Source organism: Trachemys scripta, chromosome 4 (assembly GCF_013100865.1).
Source record: "Trachemys scripta elegans isolate TJP31775 chromosome 4, CAS_Tse_1.0, whole genome shotgun sequence".
NCBI classification, from domain to species: domain Eukaryota; kingdom Metazoa; phylum Chordata; order Testudines; family Emydidae; genus Trachemys; species Trachemys scripta.
Genome location: NC_048301.1, coordinates 136292441 through 136310145, shown reverse-complemented (window position 1 = coordinate 136310145; position 17705 = coordinate 136292441). Strand labels below are relative to the sequence as shown.

General features: G+C 48.7%; 1 protein-coding gene across 7 annotated transcripts in view; it reads left to right on the top strand.

The window, feature by feature from the left end:
• LZTR1 (leucine zipper like transcription regulator 1) overlaps positions 1–17705 on the top strand; it is a 263713-nt gene that overhangs the window by 186925 nt on the left and 59083 nt on the right. For all 7 annotated transcript variants that reach the window (XR_004645414.1, XM_034767752.1, XM_034767754.1 and 4 more), the window contains 2 exons: positions 10502–10685; positions 11577–11746. Coding sequence is in view for 6 of the 7 variants with exons in the window: in XM_034767752.1 (XP_034623643.1) it covers positions 10502–10685; positions 11577–11746 (354 nt within the window). In the remaining variant the exon portion in view is untranslated. The remainder of the gene's footprint in view (positions 1–10501; positions 10686–11576; positions 11747–17705) is intronic.

Sequence of the window (17705 nt, the reverse complement as noted above, 5' to 3'; positions counted from 1 at the left end):
GTGAGATTCTTTGGCCTGCGTTGCGCAGGAGGTCAGACTAGATGATCGTAATGGTCCCTTCTGACCTTAAAGTCTATGAATAAGGAAGCGTGTTATGTGAGGATCACCCAATGAAATTATTCATAGATTCATAGATTCTAGGACTGGAAGGGACCTCGAGAGGTTATCGAGTCCAGTCCCCTGCCCGCATGGCAGGACTAAATACTGTCTAGACCATCCCTGATAGACATTTATCTAACCTACTCTTAAATATCTCCAGAGATGGAGATTCCACAACCTCCCTAGGCAGTTTATTCCAGTGTTTAACCACCCTGACAGTTAGGAACTTTTTCCTAATGTCCAATTAATAAGCAGCAGATTTAAAACAAAGAAAAGGAAGTATTTCTTCACACAATGCACAGTGACCAGTGGAACCTTGTTGCCAGGGGATGTTGTGAAGTCCAAAATTATAACTGGATTCAGAAAAGAATTAGATAAGTTCATGGAGGCTAGGCCCATCAAGGGCTATTAGCCAGGATGGTCAGGGATGCAACCCCATGCTCTGGGTGTCCCTAGCCTCTGACTGCCAGAAGCTGGGAATAGGTGACAGGGGATGGATCACTTGGTGATTGCCTGTTCTGTTCATTCCCTCTGAAGCACCTGGCACTGGCCACTGTTGGAAGACAGGATACTGGGCTAGATGGACCTTTGGTCTGACCCCCTTTGGCCGTTCTTATGTACTTCTTCACCTTTAGACGAGAAGGTTCATTTTCCTTGTCTTCCTCCACAGCTTCTATGATTATGTGGGACACTCTCACATGTATTCCTCAAGGGAATATCCTGGTTATTATGAGTCGTGCAGGGAATCTAGAGACTCATCTCATGATAGACTCTGTGCTAGACGTGGACCACCAGGTTCTTATCCTAGCATGCATGGTCATATTGGGTTCTGTGCGGTCCATAGGGACAGGAGCATTCTCCTGAAAGATGATATGCTCACAAGAACCATCTTCTACTGTCTCAACCACTCAGGCTGCTCCTACACAGCCTTTTCTTCAGCCTGAGGATTCAGGCAAGGACATTCCATCCCACTCTGTAGACTTGTTGGGATATACCATAATTTCATCACCTCCAGACAAGGCTGTGTAGTTCCTCCTAGTACACAACAGCTACATGATTTGAACGTATTTCAAGACTTATTAAAATGGTGTCAGACTCTTTACAGATCCCTGTAGAAGAGGTTAAAGACCCCACCCAGAGACTTACTGATATTCTCCCATCGAGCCCCAGGCTAAGTGGATTGAGTGCAGAAGAAGGGCTGGAGGACATCCTAGAACAGCCCTCCATGCCAGACACCTTTGAGGCGGCAAAAGACCTTATCGAGCTGTTGGCGGCAAGCCCCCTCCCTGGCAAGGAGAAGCCTCCGGCATCATCACCAAGGGTGCCGTCCAGAGGCAAGCCAGCAATGGTGCGCCGCTCGAGGTCACCACCCCGGCACCGCTCCTGGCGCCGATCTCGGTCAAGCTCAGCCTCCATGGACTCCCAGTTACCTTTGACTCAGCAGGACTCGATGGCACCGGAACTGAGCCAGCATACGGCACCTGCTCCGCCGGCACACTGCTCCCCAGTCCTGGTCAGAAGGCAGCGATCCCGGTCCTGAGGGCATCGGTACCGATCCCGGTCCCGGTCGGTGAGGAGCCGCTCTCCAGCCTCCTGATGGCACCGTGCCACGACACCGCCTTGGCCTTTGAGGTCAGTGTCCTCAGAATCCGAGGTCGACTCAGGCTGCTCCAGCTATGCCTGCAGGGCACCAGTTAGCAGGGAGCCCCAAACCGCATGCCATCCCCAATGGGGCCCGCCAGGACAATGGCCCTTTTAGACACCATGGGCCTATCATTAGCAGCAAGGGACCTCCTCCAGAGCTTCGAGGTCCAGCTATTCGGTGCATCGGTCCCGGTCCCCACACAGGCACCCCTCCACACCCAAGGAGGCTATGGTATCCAGGCCGCCAGACGCTTCTCCGGAACACCAGCGAGTGGAAGTGGCACCGAGCCCGGGGCCGTCCCGGGGACAATCAACCAGGCAGGGCTCGGACGTGCCCCCGGCCTATGATGAGGGGCAAGAAGAGCAGGTGGAGGAGGCACAGCAGGCCCTCACCTCCTCATCCTCCCCAGACGAAGCTGTGGTGGGCATGGCAGTGTCGGGGCCTCCTCCGATTGACCACAGGGCACATCAGGAGCTGCTCCTCAGGGTCGCCCAGAACTTGGGCCTACAGGCGGAGGAAGCGGTGGAGCAGGAGGATCCTATGGTGGACATCCCAAGCCCTGAAGGCCCATCCAGAATTGTGCTCCCGCTCATAAAGACAATTCAATCTAACTACAAGACGGTCTGGCAAACCGCAGCCTCCAGCACACCGACGGCAAGGGGGGTGAAGAGAAAGTACTTCACCTCTTCCAAGGGATACGACTTCCTATTTTGTCATCCAGCCCCCTGTTCGCTGGTCGTCTCAGCCATGAAAGAATGGGAGCGTTGTGACCAGCAAGCCCCGGCCCCCAAGGCCAAGGAGGCTAAATGTCTGGACCTCTTTGGAAGGTAGGTCTACTCCTCTGGGGGCCTCTAATTAAGGTCGTGCCGCATGCATGAGTGGTCGATGAGATCGGACATCTTGCGAACCAGCAGGCGATCCTACACAGGCACAATTTTCATTCCTGGGCAGCAGTTTCCAAATTTGAAGACTCCTTGCCCCAGGGTTCTCAACCTGAATTCACGTCCCTCGTGGAAGAGGGAAAGGCAGTTGCCAAGACCTCTTTACAGGCCTGTCTGGACTCCGCAGATGCAGCAGCCAGAACAATCACCTCAGGTGTGGTGATGAGGCGCTCAGCATGGCTTCAGGCCTTCCGCCAGAGGTCCAAAATACCATCCAGGACCTCCCTTTTGAAGGGTCTGGCCTCTTTTCCGACCAGACGGATGCCAGGCTGCATAGCCTTAAAGACTCCCGGGCAACCCTCAAGTCGTTAGGAATGTACACCCTGGCGACTCAGAGGAAGCCATTCAAGCCCCAACCATCGCAGCAATGGCAGTACCAGCCTCGCCCTAGGCAGGAGCCTTATCGCAGGAGGAGCGGAGACAACAGACAGAGGCGGAATAACACGCCTAATCAAGGCCAGGGCCAGGGCAAGGCCCAGCCTGGCAACAAGCAGGGGTTTTGAAGGTGCGCTCAAGGACAGCGTACCAACCCAGCTCCCGGATCCTTCCCCATGTTTCTTGGATTGCTGGTCCCACTTCTACCAGGTGTGGTCCCGTATAACATCGGACCGTTGGGTCTTACGCACGGTACAAGTGGGTTACAAGCTGCTGTTCTCCTCCTTCCCTCATACCCACCCCCCTTCCCTGTCCCTCTTCAGGGACCCTTCTCACAAGCAACTCCTTATGCAGGAGGTACAGTCGCTCCTGGAGGCGGGGGCAGTGGAGGAAGTCCCTCGGGAACTAAGGGGGAAGGGGTTTTACTCCCGTTATTTTCTCATCTCAAAGGCAAAGGGGGGCCTTCGGCCCATTTTAGACCTTCGTGGGCTCAACGAGTTCTTAGTCAAGGTCCGCTTCCGCATGGTCTCCCTAGGCACTATTATGCCATCCCTGGATCCGGGGGATTGGTATGCTGCCCTCGACATGAAAGATACGTACTTTCACATCGCTATTCACTCCATTCACCGGCGGTTCCTGCAGTTCGCCATAAACCAGCACCGTTTACGGTCCTCCTGTTCAGCCCCCCACATATTCACAAAATGCATGTCAATAGTGGCAGCCTTTCTGTGAAAGAGAAGAATACAGGCATACCCATACCTCAACAATTGGCTCCTTGCGGGTCGGTCCGAAGAGGAGGTCTGCTCCCATGTGACGGTGACCCTGGATGCATTCCGCAGGCCGGGTCTTCTCATCAACGTGCCCAAGTCTTCCCTGATACCAACACAAAGGCTGGAGTTCATCGGGGCAGTGCTGGACTCGGTGCAGGTGCGAGCGAGCCTCCCGGAATCCAGATTCCTGGCCATCCAGCATGTCATAGACTCGATGCTAAGGTTCTCCACTACCACGGCCAGATGCTGCCTGCAGCTCCTAGGGCACATGGCGCCGTGCACTCACGTAGCTCCACTATGGCTCAGGACTTTACAAGCGTGGCTTGCCTGGTCGTATCGCCCAGGCAGAGACCCCTAGACCTTGTCGTGACAGTTCCAGCCCAGGTGTTGGACTCTGTGCTGGTGGCTCAATCGGCTGGTAGTATGTGAGGGTATCCCCTTCACCGCACCGCAGCCTGCTCTGATGCTGGTGACAGGCACGTCAGACCTCGGCTGGGGAGCTCACTTAGGGGACCTAAGGACACAGGGCTTGTGGTCCAAGGCCAAAGTGTCGCTCCACATCAATGTAAAGGAGCTCAGGGCGGTTCGTCTAGCCTGCCAAACCTTTCACGCTACTCTGGAAGGTCACAGCGTCACAGTTCTGACAGACAACACCACCGCCATGTTTTATATAAATAAGCAGGGCGGAGCCCGCTCCTCTCCCCTCTGCCGAGAGGTCCTTCTCCTGTGGGACTTTTGTATAGCCTACTCCATCAATCTCGTAGTGTCATTCCTCCCGGGGGAGCAAAACAAGCTAGCGGACAGCCTCAGCAGGTCATACCGCATGCACAAGTGGTCGATGAGATCAGACATCTTGCAATCAGTCTTCCAGAAGTGGGGGTTTCCCCAAATGGACCTCTTTGCCATCAAGGACAACAGCCAATGTCCACAGTTTTGCTTGTTTCAGAACCACAGTCCGGGCTCGGTCGCAGATGCATTCGCGATCCCTTGGAGCAGGAATCTGAAGTATGCCTTTCCTCCGCTCCCACTCATCCACAGAGTCCTCCTCAAAGTTCGCAGGGACAAGGCAATGATAATTTTGATCGCCCCTGCTTGGCCTTGTCAGCACTGGTTTACCACCCTGCTAGAGCTGTCAGTGGCCACCCCGATTGCCCTGCCCCTGCATCTCATTGCGTGGAAGCTCTCTGGCTAAACGCTATGGAGAGCCAGTGCTCTCCTCTGGTATGGCAGATTCTCCTTGGCAGTAGGAATCCTTCCACTAGGGCGGCCTACCTTGCTAAGTGGAAAAGATTCTCTTGCTGGTGTGAGCCTAAGCAGATACAGTCATTCCAGGACACTATTCCACTCGTCCTAGAATACCTCCTGCACCTCAAACATCAGGGTCTCGCTCCTTCCTCAGTCAGAGTGCATCTAGCTGCCATTTCAGCATTCCACCCGGGGGAATCCGGATTCTCTGTGTTTTCTAACCCCATGGTGATGCGGTTCCTCAAGGGACTGGAGAGAGTGTTCCCCTACTCACGCCCGCCGGTCCCTCCCTGGAACCTTAATCTGGTCCTTTCTAAGTTTATGGGGCCCCCGTTTAAGCCCCTGGCCTCTTGCTCTCTCCTTCACCTCTCCTGGAAGGTGGCGTTTCTGGTGGCCATTACGTCGGCAAAGAGGCTGTCAGAGTTGAGGGCCCTAACCTCAGAGCCTCCTTATACAGTTTTTTATAAGGACAAAGTGCATCTCAGGCCACACCGTAAATTCCTTCCTAAAATAGTCTCACGATTTCTATGGGACAGGACATTTGTTTGCCAGTGCTCTTTCCTAAACCACACACGGACCCCAGTCACCGTAGCCTGCACACTCTGGATGTCCAAAGGGCCCTGGCATTCTATTTGGAGTGAACTAAACCTTTCCGCAAGTCGACACAGTTGTTTGTCGCCATAGTTGATAGAATGAAAGGGATTCCGGTCTTGGCACCACATATATCATTGTGGATTGCGGACTGTGTCCGCGCGTGCTATGAGCTCGCCAAGGTTCCACCCCTGGCGATCATAGCTCACTCGACGAGGGCACAAGCATCCTCAACAGCTTTCCTGGCGCACGTCCCAATCAAGGAGATCTGTAAAGCAGCCACCTGGTCATTGGTGCACACATTCACAGCCCACTATGCAGTCAACCAGTAGGCCAGAGATGACGCGGCAGTTGGCAGAGCTGTTCTTCAGTCATTTGCTCCATGACTCCTACCCTCCTTCTATGGTGAGCTTATGAATCACCTAATGTGGAATGGACGTGAACAAGCACTTGAAGAAGAAAAAACGGTTACCTACCTTTCGTAACTGTTGTTCTTCAAGACATGTTGTTCACATCCATTACACTTCCCACCCTCCTTCCCCTCTGTCAGAGTCTCTGGCAAGAATGAACTGAAGGAGGGTCGGATCGGCAGGGGTATATATGCACCAGCATAGAGGCCCCACTCTAGGGGGCTCCCCTGCCGACCTGACAGGAGCCGCTAAGGGAAGAAGTTTCCAATGTCCGTGCACACGGTGCGCGCACACCTAATGTGGAATGGACGTGAACACATCTTGAAGAACAACAGTTACGAAAGGTAGGTAACGGGTTTTTTAGGACACTAAAATCAATCAGGTTCTTAAAAGAAGAACTTTATTATAAAGAAAAAAGTAAAAGAATCACACCTGCAAAATCAGGATGGAAGGTAACTTTACCAGGTAATAAAAAGATTTAAAACACAGAGGACTCCCCTCTGGCCTCAGCTTCACAGTTACAAAAACAGGACTAAAACTACCTTTGTAGCATAGAAAAATTCACAAGCCAAAACAAAAGATAACCTAATGCATTTCCTTGCCCTACTTACAATTTCTGTAATTTCACTGCTCTAAAGCCAAAATGCTTCTGAAATAAATGTAGTCAAACTTTACTAATTCTGGGTCACTGAGAACGAAAATTATGCTTAAAATTGTTGATTGGCTCTAGTTTTCAAGATATGCTATTGGGTCAGTATATACGACCCTTGACTTGGGAATGGCAGAGGATAAGTGAGTTATAAAGGGAAGGGATCTCAATTTAAACCAGAAATGACTAAAAAATGACATCTTTGAGTGGATCTATGAATAAATCTATGACTGGGTTTGGATAGTACTTGCTTTTTAGGCAAAACAATGAATGATGCAATCTGAAGCTGGTATTGCGTCATACATGATATGAATTGCATCATGTTATTCCTCGAAGACATGGATGATGCAGTCATAATGAAGCTTACATCACTCTGCTGAACAAATTGCCCTATATCCGCTCTAGAAATCATACAGTGCCGCGCTCTCTTATTTGTCAGTGTTTGATTTTGCAAAGGGACACATTTCTGTTTAGCCAAAGTGAGCAGAGATGCCTCATACTTGTGTGAACAGTGCAGATAACTTCTGCTATGTTTGTGGTGAAGTGACTTTTGCATCACAAAAGCGCAGTATAACCACTATGGTTAAGAAAGCCTATCACCTTTATTTTGGCTGCAAAATTGGAGATCAAGACAAGAGGTGGGCCCCCCACATATGCTGCAACGCTTGTGCAACAAATCTTCGCCAGTGGTTGAACAGGAAAAGGAAATCTATGCCTTTTGCAGTGCCAATGATTTGGAGAGAGCCAACAGATCATACCAGCAATTGTTACTTCTGCATGGTGCCTCCAGTTGGGAAAGGTGTGTCAAAGAAGAAAAAGTGGACTGTGCATCATCCAAACATTCCATCAGCTATACGCCCAGTACCCCACGGAGAAGGCCTGCCGGTTCCTGATGCACCAGAATCATTTTCACTTGAGTCAGACGAGGAAGAGGAAGAGGATGAAACTTCTGGTCCTGAACCATCAATGTCACAGGACCCACATTTTCTCCCATCCTCCTCCTCTGAACCACACCTCATAACACAAGGTGAACTGAATGACCTTGTCAGGGATTTGGAACTACCCAAGAGTAAGGCAGAGTTGTTGGGCTCCAGCCTACAGCAGTGGAATCTCCTGGCAGGCAATGTTAGGGTTTCCATGTTCCGTGAGCGTCAAAATGATCTTGTCCCATTCTTCTTCATGGAAGGTGATCTTGTAGCCTGCAACAACATCGATGGTGTGATGGCAGCCCTCAACATCGTTCACGATCCAGATGAGTGGAGACTGTTCATTGATTCATCGAAGACGATTCTTAAAGCTGTTTTACTGCATAATGGCAATGTTTTGCCATCAATTCCAGTTGGTCATGCAGTCCATATGAAGGAAATCTATGACAACATGAAACAACTTTTGAGGTGCATAAACTATGACCAACATCAGTGGCAGCTTTGTGGCGATTTGAAGGTTGTTGCTCTCTTGCTTGGTCTGCAGACTGGATACACAAAGTACTGCTGTTTTCTCTGCGAATGGGATAGTCGTGCAAGAGATTCCCACTACATCAAGAAAGATTGGCCACTCCGACAGTCATTGGAGCCCGGGAGGAAAAGTGTTCAGCATCCACCACTTGCTGAATCAAGGAAGATTTTGTTACCACCCTTACACATCAAGCTGGGTCTGATGAAGAACTTTGTCAAGGCCATTGACAAAACACAAGCAGCTTTCAAGTACCTCCATGGAAAATTTCCAAGGTTAAGTGAAGCTAAGATAAAGGAAGGTGTCTTTGTTGGTTCTCAGATTCATGAACTTCTTGGAGATGATGCATTTGACCATGCACTGCGTGGCAAGGAAAAGACGGCATGGAAAGCCTTCCAGTTAGTGGCAATAAATTTTCTCGGAAACAACAAGGCAGACAACTACAGGTTGTAGGTGGAAAACCTCCTCAAGGCATACAAAAGCCTTGGTTGCAACATGTCACTAAAGCTACATTTTTTGCACTCTCATCTAGATTTCTTTCCATCGAACTGCGGAGCAGTGAGCGACGAGCACGGCGAGCGATTTCACTAGGACATTGCAACAATGGAGAAACGCTATCAGGGCAAATGGAGCCCATCAATGCTTGCAGACTATTGCTGGACAGTGACAAGAGATGCTCCATTTAATGAATACAAGAGACAAGCCAAGAAGCACCGAGTAGACACTGAATAGGACTAAACTATGTACATAATAGTTTTTTGCCTTTTGTTTCATAACAAATTTTATTTATATAACCCTTTTGCTGATTTTTAAAGTGTTACATAAACAGGATAGGTGAAATATTATCATGTAAAGCAACCATAAACATGAAAAGACCTAGGTTTACAATTTATGATTCAAACTCTACTATCTACACAATATACATAGACATAAAATGTAAAAACTTAAATATCTTAGAAACAGTAGCCAATCAGTTGTTTTAATTGTCATATTTGAATTCAGCACATCAAAATACATAATAAATAGCACATTTTATCTCTGAAGCAGACGACTTCTCAAAAATTGTAGACCAGTGTTTTAGATGGATAATTCCAGGTTTGTTTTCAGGAGATGTTGTACCTGCTTGGTCTCTCCATCCAACAATCAAACAAAGAGAGCCACAAACAAATTCTCTCCCCCCTCTTCCCCGTCTCCAGATTTGAAAGTATCTTCTTTCCTCATTGGTCCTTCTGCTCATGTGCCAACTATGTGATTTGAACTACTTAACCCCTTACAGGTAAAGCGATTCAGTATAGCTGCCAAGGAGGAATCTTATGCTACCCTTTTCTTTATATTTATGACAGGGCTGGTGCGGGATAGGTATGCCCTGTCACAGGGAGCTTCATAGATCATAAAACAATAGGGTTAGAAAGGAGCGCAAGGGTCATCTAGTCCAACCCCTTGTCAAGATGCAGGATTTGTTCTGTCTAAACCATCCAAGACAGATGGCTATCCAGACTCCTTTTGGACACCTCCAGTGAAGGAGATTCCACGAGCTTCCAGTAGCTTCAGCCCGGAGCTTACTTCTGGTGTGACCAATGCTTTTGCAGGGAAGAGAAATGATCAGTCTGAGGATGTCTGGATTGTCTGTAGCACTTTGGAGTCCCAGGTCAGAACCAGGATGAGAGGGTAGGCTTTGTACCTCTGCTATGCTGAGATTGATAAGGGACAGATCGGCCAGGCAAGCAGGTTAAAGCAATCCCAGGGCTGCACTAACTTGCACCCCCTGCTGCCTTAGCCCTAATGGACATTGTGGTAGCTGGGAATCATCAGAGTGCAGGACTATCTCAACCATGCCCTCCCCTGCCTCTGATCTGCCTGAGATGCCTCCTGTGCCAGAGGATCCAAAGCTGTGGTGCTGTCTCTGTGTCTCTCATGGGGGCCTGCTGTACCAGAGCAGTTTACTTGGGGGCCTTGCAGCCACTTTGCCCAGTGTACATGCAGTTGTGCACAGAGCGCAGAGGAGACTTTCCAGCACCCCATGGACCTCTTCGGAGGGAAAATGGTACACTTCATTGCTGAGCTCCGTGGCTGAGGCTCTCTTTATTTTGAAATGCAGGGAAATTCAAAGATAAATGTCACAAAGTCAGTTCAGGGCACGAAGGGACCCAACTCCACTGCACATCCCCAGTAAGTACAATGCAAAGCCATGTATCACATCACAGTCTCACAAATGCACACCCACAAACACAGTTTGTTCCTGGCAAACCAGCCCTTCTCAACCCCAGTCCCAGGGACACACCCAGACCTTTGCTTCTTTGTTTACTGTTTTTCTATCCCATTAGAAATCTAAGCAAGAGATTGAAGAAGAGGGACAAGCACTGTCCCAGAACGAGGGGATTTGTGGCGATGTCAAGCTGTGCTGCCTGCAACCCCTGCTGGAAGTGACAATCCGAGAAGCTGAAGCTCAGCCCTTTGAGGTGCTCATGCAATTCCTGTACACGGATAAAATAAAATACCCACGCAAAGGTAGGATAGCAGGAGGAGGACTCTGCAAACCAAACCTGGCCCACAGGGGCTTTTTTAAAAAACATATGAAAATTGAATATTAGCAATTTGTGAGCAAATCTTTATATTTATCACTGATGGCAACCGCTGCTGGAATTCTGTGTCCAGTTCTGTTGTCCACAGCTCAAGAAGGATATTGAAAAATCGAAGAGGGTTCAGAGAAGAGCCACAAGAATTATTAAAAAGCAAGAGAGAGTCCAGTGGCACCTTTAATACTAACAGATGTATTGGAGCATAAGCTTTCGTGGGTGAATGCCCACTTCGTCGGATGCATGATCATCTCTTGCTTTTTACAGATCCAGACTAACATGGCTACCCCTCTGATACTTAAGAATTATTAAAGGATTTGAAAACATGATTTGTAGTCAGAGTCACGGAGCTCATTCTATTTATCTTAACAAAGAGAAGGTTAAGGAGTGCCTTGATTACAGTCTATAAGACTTACATAGGAAAAAAATATTTAATAATGGGCTTTTCAGTCTACCAGAGAAAGGTATAACAGTGCAATGACTGCAAGTTGAGCTAGACAAATTCCGACAGGAATAAGGCATACATTTTTAACAGAGTAATTAACCATTAATCACTGACCATTTTAAAATCAAGATTGGATGTTTTCCTAAAAATCTCCCTTAGGAACTATTCTGGGGAAGCTCTATGACCTGTGTTAAACAGGAGATCAGACTAGATGATCATAATACTAATCTCCCTTGGTTGTGCTATCCTAATTACTCAAGATGGCATCAGAAATTGGTTTGGGAAAATTTATGACCTCACTGGACATCTCTGAAGACCCTTATATTAGAAAGCTCTCCAAAGCTGTGGAATGATACTGTTTCCCTTTATGATGTACAGGTCATGTGCAGGATGTACTACTTATCATGGACGTGTACAAACTAGCCCTGAATTTCAAGCTCTCGCGACTGGAACAGCTCTGCCTCCAGTATATTGAAGCATCTGTAGATCTACAGAATGTGCTCATTGTGTGTGAAAATGCTAACAAGCTTCAACTGGATCAACTAAAGGTAAACACTGAATTTCACTAACAAGGTTACTGATAAAAATTAGAGAATTAAAGCTCAGTATAGTCAATGTAGACATTGACTCATGGACTAAACTCATGTTGTTTTGTGGGTTTTAAGGCTTTGAAGTTGACATTGAAATTGGAGGTAGCAACTTAAACTTCCACCTGGGGCTCAGCACCAGCATTAAATTAGATTCCCTTCCTCCCTCTTCCTATGCCTTTAAGGCTTGGTTTACATTACAGAGTTTGGTTGACCTAGGGCAACGTACATTGACCTAGCTGTAAGCGTCTACACTAAAATGTAGCTCCCACCAATGTAAGTCACCCACTACAGCGACCTAATAACTCCACCTCTGCAAGAGGTGTAGGTAGATGTAGTTAGGGTGTCGCAGTGCCCACGTGGACACTGCGTTACTTACATCTTCTGTTGGCTGTCAGCCCTGGGGAGTTTCAGGTGTCAGTGCCCCCTCATGCCCCACACAGTTAAGTCAGTAGAAGCACTCCTGGTGAGAATGCGTACAGCTGACAGAAGGTGGACGTGAACCACCACTTTAATTACTGTGGTGGCTGTACATCAATTTAATTTTGTAGTGTAGACATGCCCTAATGCAGCAGCTGGAACAGCTACTGCCCTAAAGACATCTCTTTACTTGAAATCCCTCTACAGTTCTTAGGTGGCTGTCATGGATTCCCAGAGTCTGATCTGTGTCTTAGCCTTTAACCAGTCTCCTCGGAGTACCCCTTTACTGTGCTGGACCCCTTGGATCCCCAGTGTTTTCCAGGTGCGGGACCATGGCTTCTACAATTTCACCTCTCTTTCTCTGTGGTTCCCTTCAGGGAGTCTAGCTGAGCCAGACTCCTGCAAGAGATATTTCTCCTTTCAGGGTGCAATGCTCTTAAGTAACTGCAGCAACACCAGGCTGCCTTTCCCCAGCAAGGTAACCTTTATTTGTCGCCTGGAGCACAGAAAGTCTTTGGGTTAGTATGAGAGTGGCAGACTTATGATGGAGTCCATATTGGTGGAACCAGGGCTTCATCCTGCTCTGCTTCCTCTGAGCTCTAGCCTCCTGCCAAGGATTCATATTTGGTCATTGAGGTTCCCATTTTTTTTCTGGACCCTTCATTGCTTTTTGCTAATTCCAACCAGCTCTTGATGGCGCATTCTTACCACCCCAGACAGCTACGTGACCCAAACCTCTCATGCCTCCTGCTCTGTTCCAGGAGAAGCACGTTAACCCTTCTGCCTCCAGTGCAGTGAGGAGATGCATATAGTTCACAGAAATATTACAGAAAATTCACACATTTGTCACAGGAATTTCTCTCTCTTTACTAAAGTTTGTCTGGTTTCTTAAGCTCATTTCTTTTTCTCTGTTATTAGCTCTTCAAGTATGTGTCAGTGTAGTCGCACTGTAGGTGTGCACAGGCCTCATGTACAGAAGATCAGATATTTTGAATAGCTCTCACACAATGGCATAAAGGGCAGAGCAGCCACAACCCAGTTCCCCCTACTGCCTTAGCAAATCTCTGACCTGCAACTCTCTTCAGACCCTTTAAGCCAGATCTTTTAAGATGCTTAGTGAAGAATTCTTATAATCAAATTTGTTCTCTAAAGGGTATTGATTGGTGATACCTCCCCACCCCATGTGCAGCAGGGTAAAGTGCTTCTTGCCAGCTCCCATGCCTTGTGACAGAGTTCAAACCCTGCCGGTCCTGCAATGAACTAATCCCTATCATGGACAGACAAGCTAATGCCTCTCTTGCTTAGGAGAGAGTCACATCCTGAATAATTCCTTTGTGTGCAAGAACTTCTCCACTAGGACCTGCAAGTCTAGGAATGCATGGCTCAAGCTACATCTACTTGAGCAGTCCATACAGGTCACTTTGGCCCCAGATGTGACAATTATGACCAGAGTGAGGCTGGTTAAATTAGCATCGACCAGTGATCCCTTGAGTACTCTTCGAACTCCAGGATCAGGCAGTGGAAATAAGGCAAAGAGGACACTGGCAGAGTTGACACTGAGGATGTCAACTGCCTCTTAAGAGCTTGGCACTATGCACCTTGGCATTGACAGACTTGGCATTGGTAAATCTGGTGCTGAGAACTTTGGCTTCCTTACTGACTGCCCCAACTCAACGAGTAAAGCTGGCTCTGCATCCACTTATAAACTGGACGCCCACTGATGTAGCCTGTCCGAGCATAAACCTAGCTCCAAGACTGAGAGGAACTCCCAGGGGGAAGACATGGGATGTTTCTCCAAGGAAAAAACCCTTAAACAGTTGGGCAAAACAAGGGACCTACCACGATCCCAGTACCAATGCCTGTGATGAAGCCAAGGAAGTTCATCAGTTGGCCCCATTCAGTCCCTCAGTACTGTCCTTCAGTGAGGAGATATATTCCTCCTCACTATTGCCAATGTAGCCCTTCTTGCTGACATTGAACAGAGATCCCTCTTCCCTGCCATTGGAGAATGACCTCAAGAAGGATATTGGGGAGCCCACATTCAGAGCACTGCCTCAACTGGCTCTGGAGTGGCATGGGCCAACCAGCCCCAACCTGGTCAATACCCATAAACATGGCACCTTGTTTGGCTGTATTGTCCTTACTGGGGATCATCCTCCCACATGTGAAGGAGTAGTTTAGCCTCTCCTACATGTAGAAAAAGGAATGGATCATGCTTCTTGATGGCTTCGCTGACTAGCCCATCCACAGTGGAATGAGAGGTGGGCCCACAGGAACAGGAGATGATAGAGAGACAACAGTGAGCCCCGTCATCCCCCAATCCTCCTCACCACCAGACAAGGCAGAGACACCAGCCCCCACCCTGGCTAGGTTGATTCTAAAGCCTTCCTGGACCTCCTGTCCTGAATTGTGGAGACCCTGGATACTGAGGCTTGGACTACACTATCAATTTATACCTGACGTAGTTATACCAACCTCACCCCCAGTGTAAACAGTACTATGTTGATGGGAGGGCTTCTCCCGTCGACATAGCTACCGCCTCTCGGGAGGTGGAGTACATACGCTGATGGGAGAAGCTCTTCACTAAGTGCTACAGTGGGATGTAAACCTTAACACGCTTAAAACCGCCTTCACCAAACAGGAACACTTCACCAGAGAAGTAGATTGCATTATGGAACGGGCCACCCAAATACCCCGAGAGAACCTGCTTCAATACAGAAATAAAAACCCCTCTGACTACACACCCGTAGTTGTCACCTACCATCCCACACTGGAACTCATATGAGATAGCATTAAACCCATACTCCATGGGGACCACATCCTGAAAGAAATATTTTCTGAACCCCTCTTCTGGCCTTCAAACAACCCCGCAGCTTCTCCAAACTCATCATTAGAAGCAAGCTCCCCACAGACCAGGACACATCAACTCAAATCTTTACCAGACCCCTGCCAGAACAACAGATGCAAAACCTGTAGACATATCTCCATGGCTACAATGATTGACACCCCCTCCCCAGCACAACTTTCAAGATATGAGAGTTCTGCAACATGTGGCATACCTCATCCAATTCACTAAATGCCCCAATAACAACTATGTGAGTGAAACCAGACAGGCACTATGCTCTCAAATGAGCTAACACAGAAAAATCATAAAAGAGAAAAACACCACGTGGGTGAACACTTTTCAGAAAATGATCACTCTATCTGACTTCTCAGGAAATCTGCACATCTTCAAAAGAGACTCCTGGGAGCTTAAATTTATAACTTTGTTAGACCCAAAAAATCATGGACTAAATAGGACTCTAGATTTATGGCTTATTACAACAATCCCACTAACAACCCCTCCAACAAGTTGCCTTCCCCCCGGCCTTTCCCCCATAACTGAAGGGGTGTTAACAGGCCAATTAACCTTTAATGGTCCCTTGCAATATGGTATCCAGAAATAAACCTGTATGCCACAGACCAGAACAAAAAATGCCGTGTCTTTTACTCCAGAGGGGTTTTGAGTCCAGGCTTTCTGTAGTCTTATAGGCACAGGGGCTCATGTATGCCTTCTGCCAATCCATTTAAGACCAGGGATCCTGAGGAAACTCAGACAAGGTTCAGCTTCAGTTATTATGATAGACCCAGCTTGGCCCAGACAGTTCTGATACTCTGAGCTGATAAACCTGTCAACACAGCCCCTGATCACACCATTTGTTCTATCTGACATGATTTTGCAAAACAGAAGTGAGATCTTTCACCTCTTTCATCATTACATCTGACAGTGTGGTTGTTGGCTGATTAACTGCCATTGAAAGGAGCTGTTCAAATGAAGTCCAGAACAGTTTGGTACATAGCACAGGAGTGGGCAAACATTTTGGTCCGAGGGCCACATCGGGGTGCGAAACTATATGGCGGGCCGGGTAGGGAAGGCTGTGCCCCCCAAACAGGCTGGCCCCTGTCCCCATCCGACCCCTCCCACTTTCCACCCCCTGACTGCCCCCCTCAGAAGCTCCCACCCATCCAACCCCCCACTGCTCCTTGTCTCCTGACCGCCCCCTGCTGGGACCCCCGCCCCCCGGACCCCACCTCCTATCCAACCTCCCCTGCTCCCTGTCCCCTGACTGCCCCGACCCCTATCCACACCCCTGCCCCCTGACAGACCCCCTGGGACCCCACCCCCTATCCAATCCCCCCTGTTCCCCATCCCCTGCCCCCCCCCCGAACCTCTGCCCCATCCAGCCATCCCCTGCTCCCTGTCCCCTGACTGCCCCCCAGGACCCTCTGCCCCATATCCAACCCCCCGGCCCTGGCCCCCTTACCATGTCTTCCCAGAGCCAGACACACTGCCGTGCTGCCCAGCATGAGCGTGCAGCCCCGCCGGCCAGAGTGCTGCCCACGCGGCAGCATAGCTGCAGGGGAGGGGGGACAGCGGGGGAGGAGCTGGGGGCTAGCTGCCCAGCCAGGAGCTCAGGGGCCCGTCAGGATGGTCCCGTGGGCCATAGTTTGCCCACCTCTGACATAGCAGAAAAACCTCTACTATACTGAATTATGAGGCAAAATGGAAAAGGTTTTCTATTTGGGCACCAGAACATTTCCCTTGTCAGTTCCTGTTTCTGCTACTCAGGACTGTCTGCTAGCTCTAATACATTTGGGACCATCCATCAGATCCATAAGAGTACATTTAGCAGTAATAGCTGCACATCATCCTCAATTCAGGGTTATACTGTATCTTCCCATCCTACAGTTGCAAGATTCCATAAGGGTCTCATTCATGTTTTTCCCCCCAGACCAAGGGCCTCCTCCTTCCTGGGACCTCAACACAGTGTTAACTGTTTAAAGGGACCTCCTTTTTAGCCACAAGCAACCTGCTCTTTTTATCAACTGTCTATGAAGATTGCTTACATCAACTCATAGAGTGGGGGACATACAAGCTATTATGGCTGGTCCACCTGACATGATCCTTCATAAAGATAGGCCTCACCCCAAATTCCTGCCTAATATTGTTTCTGATTTTCATTTAAATCAGTTGCTTCCCTGCCCAGTTTTCTTGCTCAAGCGCTATTCTCAAACCAGGGGGGAAGCCAAATGGCACACCCTTTGACATAGTAGGGCTGTAACGTACTACGTGGACAGGACAACATCCTTCATGAGATCCCACAGACTGTGTGTAGTCTTTGCAGATAGGGTTAAGGGTCAAGCCATTTCCACCCAAAGGTTGTCCAAATTGATATCTAACTATATTAGATCCTGTTATGAAGTAGCTAGGGTAGATTTCACTGGGATGTTTTGGGGTTCACCCAGGCCAGTCAGGGGTTCAGTCAATATCTGCCTTTTAACCTTGGGTGTCTTGTGACTGTGCAGCTTTGGTCCAGAGCTCTGACCCCAACAGCCAGCCAGCAGCCCACAAGGCTCACTCTGGCTTTGCCCAACTTGGTTACTTCTTGCAGGCTGAATTTAGGACCCTTCCAATCCTGAATCCGCCTCAAAGTCATCATCCTTCAGGGTCCATTCCCTC